We start from the raw sequence: 22,998 nt of genomic DNA on the forward strand, positions 1-22,998 counted from the left end.
TGCAGTTTAGAAAACCAATTCCAGAAACACTATAATCAATTCCGAAAAACTCATCCTTAAGATTCTGCTCACTAGAAGTACTCTCAGCACCCAAATTTGAATCAGGGCTCTACAGAGACACAGAACTGATAGGAAAAAATATATAGATGTAGATAAAAACGTAAATATCTTTATCTACATACAGACAGATACAGAAATATTGGTGAACTGGCTCACACAACTGTAGGGGCTAGAAACTTCAAAATGTGTAGGGTAGATGTACAGACAGGAAACTTAGGCAGGAATTGATGCTGCAGTCTTGAGGAAAATACTGTCTTCTTCAGGACACCTCAGTTTTGGCTTTTTTAGCCTTCAATTGATTGAATGAGGCCCACCCATATTATTTAGGGTAATATTTTTTAGTTTAGGTCAACTGATTACAGATGTTAACCACGTCTTCAGAATACCATCATAGCATCAACCAAACTAGTATCTGATTAAATAACTAGGTATTATAGCCTAGCTAAGCTGACATAATAAAACTAATCATCACACACAGTATTACTGAACAAAATCTTATTTCCAACTGAAGGAAAACCCTTTTAAACAATAATATTTTATTTGTTCCAGAAGGACAATGAAATTTCAGTAGGTCACTATCTTAGGAAACTATAACATTGTTTCTACATTTTTAACGCAATCTCTATGTTTCAAAAATAGGATCTTCAACTCTATAACAGAAATCACACTTTAAAATTATACCTCTGAGAGAAGTGCTCTCACTTTCTTACAAATGGGTTGAAATAAATCCTGCACGTCCTTTCCTTGTCTTGGTGGAGCTCACATTCCAGCAAGATAACATCCCTACATACCTATTTTCTCTCGGGACATCATAACCCAGGCATTAAGAAGTATCAAAACACTTTCTGAAAATCTACTATTTGCTAGGCAACGTCCAGTTCTGAGTATGACCTTCTAGCCAGCACTTTTCATTATTAGCAGAGTCTGGTCAATCAGCCAGACTGCCTGGGTCCAAATCCTGATCCTACTACTTAACAAGCTGCATGATCTTGGCCAAGTTACTTAACCCTCATCTGTAAAACAAACACTCATAACTATACCACTGGGTTCGGTTAGAATTAAACAAGTGCAAATGAATAAAGCACCAAGCTTGGCACCTAAAAGGTACTCAAGTATTAACTATTATTATTTTAATGTCCAGAAAACCAGAGATTACTCAGGTAATAATGAGGGAAAAATAACACCAATGGTAACTTTAAAATCATTTTTATCTGGCTCATTTACTTCTTACATTAACTGCTTTCAAGAATCCTTCCCCTCTATTCTCAAATGAATTTACATGACTTCTAGTTAAGTTTTATAAAAACTAAAAAATGTAATCTCTATATATCCCAACATCGTGGAGTTTTCATAAACACATAGTTAAGAGGCTTTTAATCTAATAACTTTTTTTGTTTTGTTTAGTTTTTTTTTGAGACAGAGTCTCGCTCCGTCGCCCAGGCTAGAGTGCAACGGCGCAATCTTGGCTCACTGCAACCTCCGCCTCCCGGGTTTAAGCGATTCTCTTGCCTCAGCCCCCTGAGTAGCTGGGATTACAGGCACGCGCCACCACGCCCGGCTAATTTTTGTATTTTTAGTAGAGACGGGGGTTTCACCATGTTGGCCAGGCTGGTCTCGAACTCCTGACCTCGTGATCCAACCGCCTCGGCCTCCCAACGTGCTGGGATTACAGGAGTGAGCCACTGCACCCGGTGTTTAAAAACATTAAAACATGTTTATAAAAGTCAAAATTACACTCATTTTTTGTAAAACTACAACAGCAATTATCTCAAGAAATTTAAGCATCAGGACCAGGGAATGTAATTGCCTGGTTCTAATGCTAGTATATGCCTATAATGCACTCGAACTCTAAGACCTACACGTTTGCAGTTGTCAATATTCATGAAATGAGATTAATTCTCAACTTAGCTCATTTCGTATAATAACAAATACAAGCAGTCATCAGAAATTGATGGCTCATCCTTATTTGTAAAAAATAGGCCTCATTCTTGGTTCAAAATTTGTAAGGGGTCAACATCCTCAGATGGGCTAATGCTGACAATTTAGAAGTGAATAGATTGGAAAGTACAACGCTGCAAATGCTGCCTTCCCCAAAGCCAGGTCTATTCATTAATATACCTGTGTCTACTGACAAGAAGGCAGGCTGGTAAAGCACATTTTCAAAGCTGTTTTATAAATGGATCAATTTTGGTAAAGAGTAATTCAAGACGGATTGTAAATCTGATCAGTTTTACAACCTTGGAAGGTGGGGACTTGACGCACGACGTTAATATGCACACGCTTCAATAATCTATCCACGGATAGTTTTGACCCTGATCTCTGGTTGAAAGTCCTCAACTATGGAGCTTTCGAGTTTCAGTACAGTAGGCGCTTTCACTCCCCAGTAGAAATCTGGGGTGATGGCCAAAAAAAGTGTGTTGTCTCCCCCAAACCACACCATGCCAAGTTCAGCCAACGTAGACTAATGCATCCTTAGGTATTTGTCAAGAAGAGGTATAGGCTGTCCCTTTTCTCAGAATCTAACAGGTAAGAATGGCCTCTTGTGGCTTCCCAAATACGGCGGTAAGGACCAATCTGCCAGTCCTTAATAAGAAATTGCTAATTTTTAAAACCATTCCGACCGCGGGCGCTTCCAGGCTCCTCTTCAACTGGCCTCCGAGGAAGGGAAGAGAACACGGTGACGGGTTACAGCAGAGGAGGCTGAAAAACAGTCCCAAAGCAAGATTTGCCAGGACACTAGCTCGACCCGGAAGGGCGGGGGGACCTCTCTCGGCCGCCGAGGTCTGTGCGGTCGGTGAGTGTGGACGACCCGAGTCTGGCGGTGGTACACCGCCACAGCCCGAAGAGCGGCGCACGCGGAGCAGTTGCCGGGTTCGCGCCGCGCGTCAGCTCCCGGACACACGCCCAGGGTTGAAGGTGCCCTCTAGACCCCTCCCGCTGCCCCACAGAGGCCTGGGGCCCATGCTACCTCTCAGGACGCTGGAGCCGCCGCCGCCGCCGCTTCCCGCCGCGCAGGCTGGACCACAGCTCCTCGGATGCCACGGCGGTGTCACTCAGCAGAGCAGCCCAACCGAGTGTGGGTCCGCGTGCGGGAACCCGCGGGGCTCAGCCGGACGCTAGCCCCCTACCGCCCCCGGCCCCGCCAGCCGCGCCCACTAGCAACGTGCTGGCGAGCGCCAGTGCCCGCTCAGCGAAGCTTCTGCATGCCGCGCGCGGCACGTCGGGACTCGTAGTTCCGGCGTGGAGGACGTGCGTCGCGGCAACTCTCGCCTGAGCGCCGCCACGTGACTCTCCCACCTCCGGAAGTGACGTAAGCAGACACGCGTGGCGCGGACCGCCGTTTCCGCAAACAGAATCGCGTTTGGCTGTGCTGGTGAGTGTGACGGCTGGAACTCCGGCTCTTCTTTTCTTTGTGTTTATCCCTTGGCCGCCGTGGAGGGGTGGAAGTGGCACTCCCACCCCCGACATGGGCTCACTTGGCATTAGCCCTGTGCTTCACCACCCGCCGCGTGGGTCTATTGCCTTGTGTCCTCAGTCCCAAGCAAAATGGGAACTCCTTGGGGTGGGCGGGCGCTGTTCCTCCTCCAGACTGGGCGAGCCCGGGTGGGAGAAGCAGCTCGAAGAGCTGCTCCAGCTCTCGCCCCAGGGCCGTGCTGGGGAGGGGCGTGGGGTCCGCAGGTTTGTTTTCAGCGGCGCCTCGGAAACCTGAACCAGAGGTTGAGTAACAGGCCGCGCGAATGACGGAGGGGGTGAACTTGGCTGGAGAAGTCCCTTCTCGCCTCTCTGCCTCCTCTCGGGCCTCGTAGTAGAGGGTCAAGCGGGCGGGTTGGGGCTTATAAGAGCTTATCCCGCTTGGACTTTATCCCGGCGGCCCTGGCGGCCTGCTCGGTCGTACCCCTGAGGAACTGAAATGACGCAGAGACATAGCTTGCTTCGGAGGTGTGACTGGAAAGCCGGGTCGAAATGTCCGTGTGGTTATTTATCGCGTGTCCATCCCCATGTCGGTCGACCACCTCTAGAAGGTTTCTTCTCCAGGATTCTGAGGGACAGCTCTCTTCCCTTTGGAGTGTTTTCATTATTCCACTTTGAGTTTGGTTTGGGTTTTTTTTCCCCCATTTGTTAAATTGATACATAGAAGTTGCACATATTTGCAGGTACAGGTGATATTTTGATACATGCATACAATGTGTAACGACTTAATCAGGGCAATTGGGATATTTGTCATCTCAAACATTTATCTTTATGTTGGGAACATTCCAATTTTTCTTTTAGCTATTTTGAACTATACAATAAGTTATTGTTAACTGTGTCCACCCCACTGTACTATCAGACACTAGATTTTATTTCTTTTGGGGTTTTTTGTACCCATTAACCAATTTCTCTTCTTCATCCCCCTCTTCCTGCTACCCTTCCCAGTCTGTGATAACCACCAATCCACTCTTTACCTCCATCAGGTCCACATTTTTGGCTCCCACATGAGTGACAACATGATATTGTCTTCATGTGCCTGGCTTATTTCACTTAACATAATGACATCTGGTTTCATCCATGTTGTTGCAAATGACAGGATTTCATTCTTTTTAATGACTAATATTCCATTGTGTATATATGCTACATTATCTTTATTCATCTGTTGGTGGACCATTAGGTTGATTCCGTATCTTGACTATTGTGAATAAACTTGAGACTGCAGATATTTCTTAGATATACTGATTTCCCTAATTTTGGATCTGTACCCAGATTTGCAAAACTATTCATCGGACAGGGGTTTAACAAGCAGAGTATAAAAGAAACTCCTCTCAGTAGCAGTAGTTCTATTTTTTTGTTTTTTGAAGAACCTCCATCATACTTTTCCCAGTATGTAAATTAGTGGCTGTGCTAATTTACATTCCCCCTAACAGTGTACAAGTATTCCCCCTTTTCTGCATCCTCATCAGTATCTTTGTGTGTGTGTGTGTGTGTGTGACAGAGACTTGCTCTGTTGCCCAGGCCAGAGTGCAGTGGCTTGATCTCAGCTCACTGCAACCTCCACCTCCCGGGTCCAAGCGATTCTCATGCCTCAGCCTCCCGAGTAGCTGGGATTACATGCGCACATCACCACGCCTGACTGATTTTTGTATTTTTGGTAGAGACAGCGTTTCACTATGTTGGCCAGGCTGGTCTCGAACTCCTGACCTCAAGTGATCTGCCCACCTTCGCCTCCCAAAGTGCTGGGATTACAGGTGTGATCCACTGTGACGGCCTCAGCATCCATTTTTTAAAAATCTTTTTGATAAAAGCCGTTTTAACCGAGATGAGATGGTATCTCATTGTGGTTTTGACTTGCATTTCCCTGATATTACTGATATTGAGCATTTTTTACATATATACCTGTTGGCCATTTGTGTGTCTTTTAAGAAATATCTATTCAGATCTTTTGCCCATTTGTAGTAGGATTGCTTCTTTTTTTTGCTATTGAGTTGAGTTTCTTCTATATTCAGGTTGTGAATCTCCTGTCAGATGAATGGTTTTGCAGATATTTTCTCCCATTCTGTAGGTTATCTCTTCACTCTTGTTTCCTTTGCTGTGCAGAAGTTTTTAGCTTGATGTAATCCCATTTGTCTGTTTTTACTTTTGTTGCCTGTGCTTTAGAGGTCTTACCACAAAAATCTTTGCCCAGACCAGTGTCTTGAAGCATTTCCACAATGTTTTCTTCAAGTAGTTTCGTACTTTCGGGTATTAAATTTTTCAGTCCATTTTGATGTGATTTTTGCATATGGTAAGAGAGAGTGGTCTAGATTTCCCAGCACCATTTTTTGAAGAGGTTGCCTTTTCACTATGTATGTTCTTGACACCTTTGTTGAAAACAAATGGCTGTAAACATGATGCTTGGTTTTAAACATTCTTACTCATTTTTGTGGTTATCTGGAATGCTGTGTCATTTCTTCTGACCTAATTATGTTTCTATGATGTCACATCTGTGATATCGTAAAAGTGACAGAAGTAAAATTCATGCTTAAATCTCAATATTAATTTTAGGTAATAATTATAGCTAAAGATAAGTCACATTTCTTTATTTGAATTTAAAGCCAATTTCCATTAGGAAATCAATGGCAGAGGAGGAGAAATAGGAATTTGATAAGCTGGTAGCCAGTTTTTCTAGATAATCGTTTCAAGTATTTGTTCTGAAAATTACTTTTCTGATTTGTTGTTGTTGTTCTCTGATTCAGTTCTATTTGGTACCTCTTGGTATTTTGTCAACCTCAAATGGTGGGTCATGAAAACTAATAACCATTGAAACCCTTACCCATTCATAGTGACTTGTTACCCATTCCTTTAAGCAACTTGATTTCTTATTCTTTTTGATTATCCAAAAGGCTTTTTATTTGTTTACTTTTTTTTTTAAGCACAAACACATCCTTCGTGAAAAAGCTTTTTTTTTTTAAGTGGGATCTCACTTTGTTGCCTAGGCTGGAGTGCAGTGGCGCAATCATGGCTCACTGCAGCCTGGACCTCCTGGGCTCAGGTGATCCTCCTACTTCAGCCTCCTGAGTAACTGGGACTAAGGCATGTGCCACCATGCCCAGCTATTTTTTGTAGAGACGGGATTTTGCCATGTTGCCCAAGCTGGTCTCAAACTCCAGAGCTCAAGCAGTCTGCCCACCTCGTTCCCCCAAAGTGGTGGGATTACAGGTGTGAGCCACTGTGCCCAGCGAAAGCTTAACATTTTAATAGTGATATATAAGCTATAAACATCTTGAAAACATGATTTACATTGAGCTTCTCCATAGTAGGAGGTCACTAAATTTGTTGAATGGCTTAATAAATGAACCACCATAATTCTTGCCCAATAGATAGTTCAGTTATTTCTCTCTCTTTCCCATCTTAATGTAGGTCTAAAAACATATTTGGAAGAGACTTCATGGTCATCAAACTGCAGGCTGAGTCCTGAAACTTGTCTAAAGCCATTTCTACTCTCTTCATTTTCTACCTAATTGGAACACCCATTATGAAATATGATTTCAGAAATCTTGCTGTAGAATCCCAAACTTTTTCTGTTCTTGATGCCCTTAGTGTCCATAGGCCAAAAGAAATATAACAGTTCCATTTATTAAGTAGTTTACCCCAAAGAATTTAAAAGTATTTATGATCTAACAACTTTATGTCTGTTTAAAAAATTAACACACACAAATTGGGGGGAAGTGTAATGTTTGTGTTTTATTCTTGATTAATCACAATCCCTTACTAACAGGATGTGTGAACCTATTGGGTACTGTACAACTTCAAGCCTCGAAATCAGACAGGCACCACCAACCTCATTTCTTGTTTCACCTTGATTTTCTGTGATACCAAAATCTCAGCTTCACAAAGTCATTGAAAGGTATGTAGTGCAATCTATTCAACTGGAACTGTGCTGTACTTAAAGCTGGTAGTTTCTGTGATATCTTCCACATTAGGTTCTGTGGTGCCTGTTTGTTATGGTGCCAACCATGCAGTTTGGGAACCAGGGTTATAGAGTAAGGATCAGAACCGAAATGGAACTAGTGCATGTGTGTCCCCACTTCATTTGTCAGCTTTAATGCCAACAGTGACGTTTATGAATAAGATTATAGAATTTTGGGGGGATTATAATTAGTACTACCATATTCAGAAATTCATACATAATATCAAGTAATATTTTTAAATATTCTCTCTACAATGAGATTTTTTTAAACTCCTCGTTGATCAAATTCCAGTTAAAATTATTTTAGGCCAGGCGCAGTGGCTTACACCTGTAATCCCAGCACTTTGGGAGGCTGAGACAGGCGGATCACCTGGGGTGAGGAGTTAGAGACCAGCCTGCCCAACGTGGGGAAATTGCGTCTCTACTAAACATACAAAAAATTAGCTGGACGTGGTGGCAGGTGCCTGTAATCCCAGCTACTCGGGAGGCTGAGGCAGGAGAATCACTTGAACCCCAGAGGCGGAGCTTGCAGTGAGCCGAGATCATGCCATTGCACTCCAGCCTGGGTGACAAGAGTGAAACTCCGTCTCAAAAAAAAAAAAAAAATTGTTTTAAAGTCTTAGTGTTTACAAGTAATACCAATTTTTTCCCATTCTAGTGTTGGTTCATGAAGTTTTACCGTCAATTCAAGTAATCATAAATGGCAAATTCTACCAAAGCGGAGGAATATGAAAAGATGTCTCTTGAACAGGCAAAAGCGTCAGTGAATTCTGAAACAGAGTCTTCATTCAATATTAATGAAAACACAACAGCTTCTGGGACTGGGCTTTCTGAAAAGACTTCTGTCTATAGGCAAGTAGACACAGCAAGAAAGAGAAAAGAGTTTGAAGATGATCTTGTAAAGGAAAGTTCTAGTTGTGGGGAAGACATTCCATCCAAGAAGAGAAAACTTGATCCCGAAATTGTCCCAGAGGAAAAAGATTGTGGTGATGCTAAAGGCAATTCAAAGAAAAGAAAAAGAGAAACCGAGGATGTTCCAAAAGATGAATCTTCTATTGGAGATGGCACTCAAAATAAGAGAAAAATAGCACTTGAGGATGTTCCTGAAAAGCAGAAAGTATGTTCAGTGTATTTTCTTTTATTCATAATAGAATATGTAAGTTTGAAATGTGGAACACCTGTGGATTCATACTGGTTTTTACATAATAGCTTAAGAATGTTCTATTTTTAATAGATATGGTCTTAAGACAAAGTAGGCTTTTAATTCTTACGATTTCTGTTAAGGTGAAACGTCTCCTGCTAATGAGATAGATTTTTTAGTTTTTGTTTTTATTTTCTAATGAGATAATCTTTATCTTATTTTAGAATCTTATTTAACTAGAAAGTTTTTTTTTCTGAGACGGAGTCTTGCACTGTCGCCCAGGCTGGAGTGTGATGGTGTAATCAAAGCTCACTGCAGCCACAGCCTCCTGGGCATAAGCAGTCCTCCGGTGTTTTTAAAAAGACTAGAGTATGAGATCCAAATGATTTACCTATTTTTCTTTTTTATTAGGTGTTCAGCTCCAGTTTTTTTGTCAGAAGTTATCACTTAAAGGGATAACTTTTAAAATTATACCTAGCTTTACATCTGTTTATTAATGTAATTCCTTAAACTGTTTTCAACTTCTTATTAATGTATTTTACATACTGTTTTAGTTAAGTGAATGCAAATGCCTAATATTTAGCAAAGATAGAGCAAGTTGTTTTCATCTGGAAGTACCACATTAGAAAGGAATTTGAGGCAGAATCTGGAGTTAAGAGTACTTTAATGAGTAAATAAAATTCTGCCATTGGCCCTTATGAGGAAAGTGACTGATAGTGAGGCTTTTGTCATTAATGGAATGTGAATTCTTATAACAGAGGGGAGCTTTTTTTTTTTTCTTTTTGAGACAGAGTCTCGCTCTGTCTCCTAGGCTAGAGTGCAATGGTGTAAACTCGGCTCACTGCAACCTCCACCTCCCGGGACCTCCACCTCCCGGGTTCAAGCGATTCTCCTGCCTCAGCATCCCGAGTAGCTGGGACTACAGGTTCCCACCACCATGCCCGGCTAATTTTTGTATTTTTAGTAGAGATGAGATTTCACCATATTGGCCAGGCTGGTCTTGAACTCCTGACCTTGTGATCTGCCCACCTTGGCCTCCCAAAGTGCTGGGATTACAGGCATGAGCCACTATGCCCGGCTGGGAGCTTGTATTTTAAATATGGTTTTCAAACTTTTACTAGCCCCAGAACCCCTTTTTCAAGTGAAAATCTTACACTTAAACCTGTTATGTAAAATAGGTCAAGGATTTGCTGAAGGGCCTTTCAGCACATCAGTGAGATTCAGCACTTTGGCTGCAAAGGGAGGTAGGAGGATCTGAAGCCCTTTACCTATCATGGCATTTTTACAGGATTCCTAGGGCCTCAGAAAGCACAAATTGAAAACTGTTGGGTTACATATAACATGTATAATAGCATTATTATAATAGAAATCACTAACACTGCACATAGCCTACTGAATTCTAATCTCTCTTTTTTTTTTTTTTTTTTTTTTGAGACAGTCTCGCTCTGTTGCCCATGCTGGAGTGCAGTGGCCCAATCTCGGCTCACTGCAACCTCCACCTCCTGGGTTCAAGCGATTCTCTTGCCTCAGCCTCCTGAGTAGCTGGAATTACAGGTGTGCACCACCATGCCCAGCTAATTTTTGTATTTTTAGTAGAGATAGGGTTTCACCATGTTGGCCAGTCTGGTCTCAAACTCCTGACTTCAAGTGATCCTCCCACCTGGGCCTCCCACACTGCTGGGATTACAGGTATGAGCCACCTCACCCAGGCCTAATCTCTTTATATACATTATCTTATTTAATTTTCACAACAGGTTTATGATAATAATGTAATTATAGCTTATTCCTAATTTATTCCTTTGTAGAAACACCAAACATTGACTATCATTTATTGAACTGAATAAATCAGAACTCTGGAAGAGTACTGGGTTTATTAAGACATTGACACTAAAATTATGCAGATGAAATATCACAATGAAAATTTTGAACCTAGAGATGTTTTTCAAAATAAGGTCATATGGTTTGCGTGTGTCCCTACCCAGATCTCATCTTGAATTATAGTTCTCATAATTCCCACATGTGTGGGAGGGACCTGATGTGAGATAATTGAATCATGGGCGCACTTCCCCCATACTGTTCTCATGGTAGTGAATAAGTCTCACGAGATCTGATGGTTTTATAAGGGGTTTCCCGTTTCACTTGACTCTCATTGTCTCTTGCCTGCTGTCATGTAAGACCTGCCTTTCACCTTCTACCATGATTGTGAGGCCTCCCCAGCCACGAGGAACTGTGAGTCCATTGAACCTCTTTTTCTTTATAAATTACCCAGTCTCGGGTATGTCTTTATCAGCAACATTAAAATGGACTGATACACAGGGACACAGAAAACAAATCTTAGGTCTAATGATAATTAGTGAGACTTCTGTGGTTAATTGCCATTATTTAGTGAAGTTTACCAATTCTAATAGTATTTTATCCATTCACAGGTCAAATGTTCTGAGGCTTATTTTTACCATGTTCTGATCCTTGATTTTTTTCTGTTCTCTTTTATTTTCAGAATCTGGAAGAAGGACACAGCTCAGCAGTGGCTGCCCATTACAATGAACTTCAGGAAGTTGGTTTGGAGAAGCGTAGTCAAAGTCGTATTTTTTACCTAAGAAACTTTAATAATTGGATGAAAAGTGTTCTCATTGGTATGATTGTGTTTTGCTGTTTAGCTTGCAATTTTTCATTTTAGCTTATGTTTCCTTTTCTTCTCCCCACTGGTTTAACCAACACCAAGCTACTGAGTCTTTAATTCCTATTCATTTAATTATCAAACCTTGACTTTATAAAGCTAGAGCCAAGACTAGGTCTTGAAGACAAATTCTTCTAATATTTACTTTTGGTTGACTGCGTAAGATTTTAATGAGTGTTTAGTTATTATGTTAATCAGGCTTTCAGAAGGCAATATTTTTTTAATGCACAGAATTAAGGTTACCTAGTACTATTAGGTAATGATTCTATTTCACTCTAATAGTTTTGGAGCAACTGCATATTGTTGGTTAAACATTCAGGTTTCATTAAGTCAAGAAATAGGCAGTGTCTTGATTTGTTTAGGCCTTCAATTAGTTGGTAAAGATCATGTGTATTACACTGAGGATAGATAAAGACATTCAACTTTTTTGAGCCAACATTTTATCTATGGAAACTCACCTTTGAAATTAAAATGAAAGTGAGCAGAGAAAATATGATTCAGAATACAATTCTTGTCAGCACCATAAGATAGGGTAAAAAAAAAAGAGTATGATTATTGTTCTGTATATTTAGTGCATTAAGTAGACTCTTAGATAAATTTAGAGAACTTTAAAAAGTGGTTTGTTTTAAAATTTTTCATAATAAAGATTTTTTTTCAAGCCAGTCAAAGAAGTGAGAATGCTTTCTTAATTATGCTAGAAAGAATAAAGTGCTAATTATGGGTACTTCCTATTAGTTTCGATGATAATTTACTAATTTTCAAAGATAAATTACCTATTCTGAGAAGTATTAGCAGTAGGAACTAACTAGGCTTACTTGGAACACATTTTAATATTTTGTATATCACTCGTTTTTAACATTCATGTTCTATTACAAAAATATTTATTTGACTCTGCCATGTGTCAGCTTAGGCTAAATGAGTGTTCACTTTTTTTTTTTTTTTAAGATTAATGTAATGGCATTTTCAGTCTCTACTCATAAGTTTCTCTGTCTACCCCAGTCCTAATTTCTTTTCAGCCTTTCTCTTCCTTCATTATCCTCAATGATGCAGATAACTTACTGGATTTTTTATGAATTCTTATTTATTCGTGTATTTTTTTATTGAATAACTTTTTCGAGTCCATATTTTCCACATTGTTACATGTATTATTTCTATAATCAAAAAAGAGATATTTTTTTTAAAGGACTGAAGTCGTAGTTGGCAAAATTGTCTCTCAGCATATACAGGGTATTCTTTCCTTCTTCAGCTGTTCTAGCAGCTCTCTTGATGTGTGCTTTGCACCTGTCTTTAACGTCCTAATACAATCAGTGTGATCTGTGCCAAGTTTTCCTCTGGCATTTTCCTTTCTCAACACTCATTCTTTGTCACTCATTTTCTCTTTCTTCTTGGTGCTTGTAGCTTGGTAAGTAAACAGTTGAGTATAGTTCTTGAATGTGATAAAGGCTTTTTTGTAATTGTTTCTTGATGATTTCCTCTCTCGTTAGTCTTGCTGTATATAAATGAAGAGATTTTATAATTGTTTTTCGCTCTTTCAGTATTTTTATGCTATTAATTTTCATGGCAGAAAGTTAAATATTATGGAACACTTGTGCTTCTGTTGAAGTTACTTTAAGTTCCTGCAGAAGGTGAAAGTACTTGTACAGGATATTTTAGCCATCAAAATAATACACACCTGAGCTAGAAAGTGTTCAAGTCAGTGATAAAGACAAGGAGAATGTATCTAGGATTCAGTATTGTATCGTTTTAGAACTGTTGAATACTTAAACTTGCCTGAGAATATTAATATGCCTTTAATTGACGTTTGAACAATTTGCCTATTGATGTTTGGATGCCTACTGATTTTATCTGTTGGCTGTTAATGTCATTTAGCAGACTGGGGTCTACCAAATTCTGATGATGCTAAAACTAAAAGACATAGTGCTTTTTTTTTTCTAGTTTTTATATTTCTCTTGGTGGTAAGCCTGACGTCTTTGATAATCAGGCTCTCTTATCATTCCATAACAACTTTGATTTACTTATGTGTCTACTGTTAAATGCCTAGCTATGGAAAGAGAAAGCTACAAAAAAATTATGAATAATTAGTTTTTCTCATCCTTACTTAGTTTTTCTCTCATCCTGAACAAGTGTTGTGTTGTCTTATATTAGAATTTTAAATATCTGCTATTTAAAATTCATTTTTGAAAGTAACATTCAAAATGCTGCCTTTATTTTCCAAAACACCAGACACGTACTCTTTAATGATAGAGGATCAGATTAATCAACTCTTAGTCATATTTTTAGTTACTTATCAAAAGTTACAAATTACACAAATGGATGTGTAATAGTTTATGTTACATATTGGGCAAAAGATAGTAGGTTATTAGAGGTAACAGTTTATACTTCAGTAAAATTGAAGAAGAGGTAGTTTATTGTGACTGACTTCTCTCTTTTAGGAGAATTTTTGGAAAAGGTACGACAGAAGAAAAAACGTGATATCACTGTTTTGGACCTGGGATGTGGTAAAGGTGGAGATTTGCTGAAATGGAAAAAAGGAAGAATTAACAGGCTAGTTTGTACTGGTAAGATAAATAATGGTATGGGAAAGAATAATTTGTAGTCAGATAAATGGAAAATAAGAAGGATTGTCTCTAATTGCAAGATATCTGGGACTATGCATGAGATGGGTTTTTTTTTTTTAATTAATTACGGCCCGACGCGGTGGCTCACACCTGTAATCCCAACACTTTGGAAGGCCGAGGTGGGTGGATCACTTGAGGTCAGGAGTTTGAGACCAGCCTGGCCGACATTGTGAAACCCTGTCTCTACTAAAAATACAAAAAATTAGCTGCGCATGGTGGTGCACACCTGTAATCCCAGCTACTCAGGAAGTTGAGGCAGGAGAATCGCTTGTACCTGGGAGGCGAAGGTTATAGTAATACAAGATCGCGCCACTGCACACTAGCCTGAGTGACAGAGCGAGACTCTATCTCAAAAAAAAAAAAAAAAAATTAGTTACAAGACTTTCCTGATAGTTTCATAGTAAGATTAATAAGCCTGGGATAACATTTCCTTCCCAAAAGGAAGGAAGCTATCAGAGATGGTTGGAGTCATGTCTAAAGGGCAGACTTGAAAAGGTTTCCATTGGCAAAAATAGGACAATTTTAACATTAAAAAAAAAAATAGCAGTTGGACACATCAAATCAGAAAAAAACATTGTTCACCCTTGAAGGTTGCTAAGAAACTATTCTGAAACTTACAAATTAAGGGGAGGAAATCAAACATTTGTAATCAGATGGTTAAAAAGGGCAGTTCCTTTTTTTTAATCAGATAAATCAAAGAGGAATTATAGAATTAGAAAATCATTATTTTTTTCATTCTTTATGAAATAATAGATCTAGGCAATAATTTTTTTTTTTTTTTTTTTTGCTACTGAAGCCATTGAGGGAAAAGTCGATAGTAACACAATGAATCAATCAATCACCTTAGCCCAGTGGTTAGTCTTAACACTGAAGTGGGACAAGCAGACGTCAGCGTCTTTCCGATGTGGTGAGTTAAAAGAGATACATACCCCCACTACTGAAGTACTGCCCAAATTAGCAGTTCTCAGATTTTTTGGTTTTATGAGCCCTGTACACTTAAAAATTATTGAGGACCCCAGAAAGCTTTTTTGTATGTAATTATGGTAAGTAGCTACTGATATTTACTATATTAGAAATTAAAGCTGAGAATTTTGAAAATATTTTTTAGTTCATTAAAGTAAAAGTAACAAGGCTGGCTTTTACATTTTTGTAAATCCCTTTAGAGTTTGAAATTACAGGAGGCAACTAGGTTCTCACACCTGTTTCTACATCCAATATGTTGTGATTTTATTTTGGTTGATAAGTAGTTGTAAAATAAAGGAGTATTTTAATAGCCTTTTTTGATAATTGTAGATATTCCTCTTTGTTACTACATCAAAACTCAGTAAGTGGTAGTTTCTTAACAAGTAGTTACAATATGGAATCTGAAACCTTACTGATGAACTTTTTATACTGTATAACATTAAAATCCATTAATCTGTCTTGCACTTCCTGCATGATTTTATAGTACTTGGAAAATACTGTTCACTAAAGTTATGCAGATCTAATTGTTGAGAATCAAAAGATCACGTGTTTAATATCACTGCCAATCAGAAAAGTATTGGGAAGAAGTCCAGCCCACAGTGATCAATACGCGTTTTCAAGGTTGTAATTCTTATTTGAAAGTCAATTTTATTTTTGGCAACAAATATACTGTCCCTTGTTTCCCTTTAAATCAGCAGTCCCTAACCTTTTTGGCACCAGGGGCCGGTTTCATGGAAGACTGTCTTTCCACAGAAGTGGGGGGATGGAATTCTACCTCGGATCATCAGGTGTTAGATTCTCATAAGGAGTATGCAACCTAGCTTGCCTGCCACTCACCTCCTGCTGTGCAGCCTGGTTCCTAACAGGCCATGGACCTGTACTGGTTTGTGGCCCACGGGTTGGGGAACTTTTAAGTGACAGGTTCACTTTGTTCATTTTCAAGAAAATATGTGCCAGATACTCAAGTCTGCATAACCATTGTTTGTCAGTCATTCAAGTCAAAATGATTTTCTCAGAAAAAAAAGTGGCCAGTACAGCTCAAAACTCAGAACAGTCATATCAGTACTGCTCTTGAAGATGACCATCAAACTTTGTTAGGTAGCAGAAATGTTTTGTTACTTCCCATTTCATCACACAACATTTAAAAAAGTGTGTATTCAAAAGCCCAGGTTTAATAAAATTAATTTTCACAATTTTATCAAGGGCATTCTTAAACTGTTTTTCTCCCCCTGCGTATTGTATAGTGGTGAAGAATACATGAAGTACTGCCAGTACCATTTAGTGCTGCTACTTTGTATTTGTAATAAGATCCCATCGCCTTTGCATCATCAGTGTGAATCTTTAAACAGGGAAAAGGGCAGGCTGGTCACAGTGGCTCATGCCTATAATCCCCAGCACTTTGGGAGGCAGAGGAGGGTGGATCACTTGAGGCCAGAAGTTAGAGACCAGCCTGGCCAATGTGGTGAAACCCCATCCTCTACCAAAAATACAAAAAATTAGCTGGGCATGGTGGCACACAACCTATAATCCTAGCTAGTCGGGAGGCTGAGGTATGAGATTCACTTGAACCCTGGAGGCAGAGGTTGCAGTGAGTGAAGATCACACCACTGCACTCCAGCCTGGGCAATACAGCAAGACTCTGTCTTAAAAAAGAAAAAAAGAAAAGGGCAAATAACATTTTATTATAAAAATATACCCTTGGTATTTCCAAAACTGGGCTTATTGATAGTGTTAGGTTTTATAATTCATATTGGAATAAAACTTTCTCCTTTTTACTTTGAATAAGCATTTAAAAATCATGATAGAACTTTTCTAGCATCCGTACCTATTGAGATGCTTTTAGTTCCTCTTGAAAACTGTAGGGTATTTGCGTCGGAACAAAGCCCTTTTCTTTTATTTTAAAGGAAATAAGACCTTTTCACTAGTACCAAGGCCGACTTTTATGCCACAGTTTGTCAGTTGAGATCAATGTCTAGATTTCTGGCATTCTGTGTTGCTACTTACTAATACCCTTCTATCCTTCCAGATATTGCCGATGTTTCTGTCAAGCAGTGTCAGCAGCGGTATGAGGACATGAAAAATCGTCGTGATAGTGAATATATTTTCAGTGCAGAATTTATAACTGCTGACAGCTCAAAGGTACAGTTTCTTTCTTTGGTCAATTTATTTTTTACGTTTTTAGTTTGGGTAAATAATTTGTTTTAAAAATCAACTCAATTTTTACTTTTAAAAAAAAAAATTTATTCTATTTTTTTGAGACAGGGTCTCACTCTGTCGCCTAGGCTGGAGCACAGTGGCGCGATCTCAGCTCACTGCAACCTCCGCCTCCCAGGCTCAAGTGATTCTCCTGCCTCCCAGCCTCCTGAGTAGCTGGGACTACAGGCACATGCCACCACACCCAGCTAATTTTTATATATTTTGTAAAGATGGGGTTTTGCCATGTTGCCAAGGCTGGCCTTAAACTCCTGAGCTCAGGTGATCTGCCTGCCCCCCATAGTGCTGGGATTACAGGCATGAGCCATGGTGCCCGGCCACTCATTTTTTAAAATGGGTTTTGAAACTTTAAAAACCTTGGGACATGCATTTTCACTTTCGACTGGAAATTCTATTATGATAAATTCCCTTGAATGACTCACTGAATACTTGTAATTTTTTGCTTTTGAAATTAGCTGTTGCTTTTCTATATGGACATCATTTATTTTCCAGTATTTTGAAATAGGACTGAACTTATACTGTGTTTTGTTCACCTTGTAATTTATTAGTTTCCCAACATATCAGAGCCTGTTTGGTTTTTTCCTACCTTCCACCTGTTTCTGAATTTCTTAAAAAGAACTGCTTCAAGGGTGAAAGTCTCACCATGAACTTTTTGTTCTTCATTGACTTACTGGCTCATTGAACTGTTATAGATACCTTTAATCATACACATTTTGTTTGAAATTTGAAAGTGAAAAAGATAAGTGGGAGTATACTGCCAGAAAGTTGTAATACCTTTAAAACATTTTTGCATTTTTTAAAAAATGCCAAACGCCAGACAGATGTTGTTTTTTAACTCAAGTTATTGTTGAATGTCATTTTATTTTAGCTGTCAGGTAAAGTGATGAAAGGATCAACTTGAAATGTCATAATTGACTAATACATTTTAAACATGATTTCAGAATTCCTCAGTTTTTAAATACTGTGAAAGTGGGAATCAAATTATTCTGTTAAACTAGAATACATGCATGATTTGTGTGTGTCCTTTATTGTACAAGGGAAAGAATAGGCTGAAGATTGTGAGGGAAAGGAAGAACCTTATGTTCTAGAAGTTAATTTACTAAAAAGTTTTTAATCTGTGTTGTAGTTACCTCACAATCATAACTCATTTTAATTTGTTTCAGGAACTTCTGATTGACAAATTTCGTGACCCACAAATGTGTTTTGACATCTGCAGTTGTCAGTTTGTCTGTCATTACTCATTTGAGTCCTATGAGCAGGCTGACATGATGCTGAGAAATGCATGTGAGAGACTTAGCCCTGGGGGCTATTTTATTGGTACTACTCCCAATAGCTTTGAATTGATGTAAGTACTTTTAAATATATTGTGGTTTATAAAATATTCAGTATTAAGTAGCAAATGTTTATCAGAGGTAGATTTTATTAAAATATGCTATTTTAATCTTATAAGTGTTGAACACTTTCATAAGATATTTGAGTAGACATTCAAAATTTAAATTCAATAGACAAATTTACAGATGAACTTTTAAAAGTTCATGTTTTGTGTGTTTTAAAAGTTCATGTTTTATGTGTTAAAAGTTTTATGTGTAAGTTAGAGACTGAAGTTATACTGATAGACAAACTGCAGGTCAGATGGACAGGCACAGAGATTAACCAGCTGTCATGAGAGTGATACCTACTTCCAGCTTAATTTTATTGGTGTGACTGTTGGTGATCTTTTAGTATATTGCTTCTTAAAAGTAGCTCAAATCAGGAGAGTGCAGTGGCTCATCCCTATAATCCTAGCACTTTGGGAGGCCAAGACAGGAGGATTGCTTGAGGCCAGGAGTTTGAGACCAGCCTGGACAACATAGTGAGACCTTATCTTTACAAAAAACTTACAAATTAGCTAGCATGGTGGTACGCTCCTGTAGTCCTTGCTCAGGAGGCTGAGGCAGGAGGATCACTTGAGCCCAGGAGTTGGTGACTTTAGTGAGCTATGATCACACCACCACATTCTGTCATTCTGCCACCATCTGTCATTCTGCCTGAATGACAGATTAAGACCTTGTCACTTTAAAAAAAAAAAAAAAAGGGGGTAGCCCAGATCTAATTAAAAAGCTAATCAAGTGTGCATCATGTAGTTTTTCACATGCATAATCTGATCAAAATAAGTCTACACTAATCACAATTTTAATCTTTTTATTTTGATTGGGGGATAACCTTGATAGAAGACGCCTTGAAGCTTCAGAAACAGAATCATTTGGAAATGAAATATATACTGTGAAATTTCAGAAGAAAGGAGATTATCCTTTATTTGGCTGCAAATATGACTTCAACTTGGAAGGTGTTGTGGATGTTCCTGAATTCTTGGTCTATTTTCCATTGCTAAATGAGTAAGAAGTCATTAATCTGTTCACTCTTTTCTTTTTGTCTTAAGGGAAAGAAAAGGGGGGAAAAGCAATATTTCTTTTACTCTTTATTTTAAATGAGGGCCAAAGAAAAAGTATAATCTTGTTTTTTTGTTTTTGTGTTTTTAAAAAAAAAAACAAAAACAAAAAAATGACTAGCCTCATATCTAGGGGATTATTGCCATAGGTCTCATAGAGCCTAACTTAGTTTTCTCTCATTCCTGGAATTTTTTAATCCTATGGGTGAAAAAGGGAACCAGTTGCCTTCAGCTTGTGGCACAAAATGCCTGACACTGCAAATAGCAAAAGTTTTTTTTTTTTAGTGACTGCTGGTAACTTTGATGATAAACAATGAGTCTTCATGAATCAAAGATCCTCCTATTGACAGAGATGAGTATTAAAAGTTGTTTGCATTTCACTATAGCTTTGAAATTGCCTATGTCTCACAGGCAATGTTGATGATAAAATCCTGATTCAGGAATGTATTCTCCCATGTGGCTGAATTCCTAGGAGTCCTGGCAAACTGTAGACACAGGAAAAGCTGGGGGTAACTGGGCCTTACCAGGTAAGGCTTCAAGGCCTTGTGATACACCTTGGTTTCCAGAGTTTGCCTGGTAGGGAGAGTATAAAAGTCAGCTTAAATGTAGGCCATGTCATGATTGATTGAACTTGATTTTCTACTTTTTAGAAACAAAAATCTTTTGTTTTGGATATTAACTGAGAAAAAGAAGAGGTATATTGTCTGCTTACTTCTGCTTGGTGATTATTTTAATTGTAACTCAGTCAGTCTGTAAAATTAGGGTTACAGTATTTTCAGGAGTTCTATAACAGCTTATTCAATAATATAAGAAAGCCAAGTAGCATTGTGACTGAACATGAGGAAAATACTGTGCATAATTTTATAAATATAAACCATTTACAAAATTTAAAAATATCAGTTACATTTTGCTTTTTAATTTTTAAAACTAATAAACTGGGGAAACGTTACTGCTCTTCAACTTTATTTAAAAAAGAACTTAATTGTGGAATGTTGTTGAGTATGTTTAATATGTTAGCTTGAGATTTTAGTTAACAGTTTGGTGATTTTAGTATAATCAAAAAGATAACAAAACAAAAGATTTGTTTTAAATGTTAAGACCTAGCGATCTTTTTTTTTTTTAAGTTAAATTGCCTAATGATAGTAAACCTAAGTCATCAGTTTAATATCTAATTTTTTAAAAGATTATTTATTGAAACAGTATTGGATGAAACAGAATCTGAAAATGTATGGGGATTTTGAGATGCCTTTTTGCTATTTCATTAAGAAACTTAACAGAAATAAGCTTTTTGTGTGGCAAAACTTATTCAAATTGGGCCTCAATTCTTTGAATCATGATATTTTTTAGGTGTAAAACTTGATTTCATTTCTAAAGGCTTATTTTAGAGATTTACAAAAGAAAATGAACTGCCTGGAATAAAAGACTTAATTTTGCTCATGTTGCCTTTCCAAGGAGGATTAATTGAAGTAATACAATCCTGCCTTACATATACCTCTTACATAGAAACCTCAGTGGCCCTTCAGTGTTTGCCGTTACCCTATCCCCTCAAATGCCACCCTGTACACGAGCCCTCCCACCTAATTTTCAGGGTTTCTCCCCTTTCTTCCACTCTTCCTTTAACTGCTGCCTGAAGTCATCTCCAGGCTCCCTCTTGTTGTCTACAGATATATAATTATAAACTTGGCAAATGCAGTGAGGAAAAAAAATACCTGAGAGTCTAATGGAGAGACCTAATATAATTGAAGATTTAAGGAAGGTACCTGTAAAGAAGCAATGTTTGAGTCAGGATCTAAAGGATGGAAAAGTAGGTGGGCAGCTGAGGACTGGAGGGAAGAATGCTCCTGACAAGAGGACAGCGTGTGTGAGGGCCCAGCAGTGGGAAAGCTAGGCTAGTCCAAGACGTTGAAAGAAGGCCCATCCTGACTGACAGTGGGGGCTATCCCAAAATGAGGCAGCATTCTTTTACAGATCAATGTCTTTGAGACCATGTTCTGTGTCCTAAGTGTACTGGAGCCCAGTGGAGGGTGTTAAGGAGGGTAGTGGTGACATGACTCAGGTCCGCATTTCTGAATGCTTAATCTGGCTGCGGTTGGAAAATTCATTGGGGGAGAGTAAGAATAGAAGCAGGGGACAAGCAAAGTGAGTTTATGGACTGGTACCACTGAGTGGTGATGGTGACTGAAGCAGCAGGATGGTGCCAAATGCAGGAGGTAAGAAGTGGACCTATTTGAAATTGAAGTTTTCTAGGTAGAATAGGACTTAGTGATGTGTATTGAGCACTGGGTAAAAGAGAAGGGGAGATGGCATGGATCACTAGATGGATTTACTGAAATGGCAAAGATCGGCAGAAAAAGAGCAGTGATGTTCAGCCTTAGATGTGGGAAGTTAGAGAGTGCCAGTGACACATGCAGGTGAAGATTTCTAATAAGCGGTAGAATCCATGAGTGATGAGAGACAGCTGAACTACCGATAGCTGGGGGGTGGAAGTGAGTAGGGCTCTGGACTGTACTCTTCAGAACCTTGAAGTTTAGAAGTTGGGTAAAAAAAAACCTGTAAGGAAAAAGGAAAAAAAAAAAAACCTGCAAAGAAGCAGTTCATGATGTAGGGGAAAAATTAATAGTGTATCTTGCCAGAGAAGTCAAGAGATGAAAGTGAATCTTTAAGAAGGAAGTCGGCAGCTGTTTGCAGTGCAGCTGTGAGAGATCGAGTAAAGTGAAATGGAATCAGTAGAAAAGAGTTTCCTACACTGCTTCTTCCGCATCTCACAGCTCCGGAGACTCTCATTTGCTTCCTGACCTTTATGTTATACTAATAGAGCTCTCTGAAACCCCTGAGATTTAGAATGCATGTTTCTTTTAGGTGTGATACGTTACTCTTGATTCATTTTGTATTACTCTGTTGTGAATTTATCAAGGAAATGATAGCTTTTTTAGTTAAGTCCAGAAGATGTCATTGCTGTACAAAAGTAAGTTGAGGAATTACAAACATGTGGAAGCTTTTTCATTAAGTATTCTTTTTTGGACAGAATGGCAAAGAAATACAATATGAAACTAGTCTACAAAAAAACATTTCTAGAATTCTACGAAGAAAAGATTAAGAACAATGAAAATAAAATGCTGTTAAAACGAATGCAGGCCTTGGAGGTGAGTATTTAGAAAAGATGTAAAAATTCCAGTCATGGTGAACTTGTTCGGCTGTTCTTGAGATCCTTGCAAGGCCATCTGAACATGAAATAGTTTATGTGTATTACGCTTTTCAGCACCTAGGACAGAGCTTGATACAGAAACTGCATGGTGAGTGCTCAGTAAATACTTGATGAAAGAATGAGTACTGCTGTTACCAAATTCTGTTTTCTAGATAGTACTGCTTTAAAATAGGATTTCTCAGCCTCAGGACTGTTGACATTTTGTTCTGGATAATTCCTTGCTGTGGGATGCTGTGCATTGTAGGATATTCAGTAGCATTCCTGGCTTC

At 38.7% G+C, this 22,998-nt stretch overlaps 2 protein-coding genes across 4 annotated transcripts in view; one reads left to right on the forward strand and one right to left on the reverse strand.

Annotated features, from left to right (window-relative positions):
* FAM210A (family with sequence similarity 210 member A) overlaps positions 1 to 3,289 on the reverse strand; it is a 62,435-nt gene extending 59,146 nt beyond the window's left edge. Inside the window, exon 1 of the mRNA XM_003276706.3 lies at positions 3,029 to 3,289. The gene's annotated coding sequence lies outside the window, so the exon portion shown is untranslated. The remainder of the gene's footprint in view (positions 1 to 3,028) is intronic.
* A 74-nt stretch (positions 3,290 to 3,363) lies between these two features.
* Positions 3,364 to 22,998, forward strand: part of RNMT (RNA guanine-7 methyltransferase) — a 37,171-nt gene continuing 17,536 nt past the window's right edge. The window contains exons 1-9 of one of the 3 annotated variants that reach the window (XM_003276709.3): positions 3,365 to 3,433; positions 7,292 to 7,420; positions 8,142 to 8,600; positions 11,122 to 11,257; positions 13,734 to 13,859; positions 16,909 to 17,021; positions 18,260 to 18,441; positions 19,307 to 19,471; positions 22,550 to 22,667. In XM_003276709.3, coding sequence (XP_003276757.1) covers positions 8,184 to 8,600; positions 11,122 to 11,257; positions 13,734 to 13,859; positions 16,909 to 17,021; positions 18,260 to 18,441; positions 19,307 to 19,471; positions 22,550 to 22,667 — 1,257 coding nt within the window. In that variant the 5' untranslated portion in view covers positions 3,365 to 3,433; positions 7,292 to 7,420; positions 8,142 to 8,183. Of the gene's footprint in view, positions 3,434 to 7,245; positions 7,421 to 8,141; positions 8,601 to 11,121; positions 11,258 to 13,733; positions 13,860 to 16,908; positions 17,022 to 18,259; positions 18,442 to 19,306; positions 19,472 to 22,549; positions 22,668 to 22,998 lie in introns of those variants that run through there. The other 2 variants (XM_004087759.3, XM_030810816.1) reach the window with 2 other exon arrangements.

Source organism: Nomascus leucogenys, chromosome 4 (genome assembly GCF_006542625.1).
Source record: "Nomascus leucogenys isolate Asia chromosome 4, Asia_NLE_v1, whole genome shotgun sequence".
Classification (NCBI taxonomy): Eukaryota; Metazoa; Chordata; class Mammalia; order Primates; family Hylobatidae; genus Nomascus; species Nomascus leucogenys.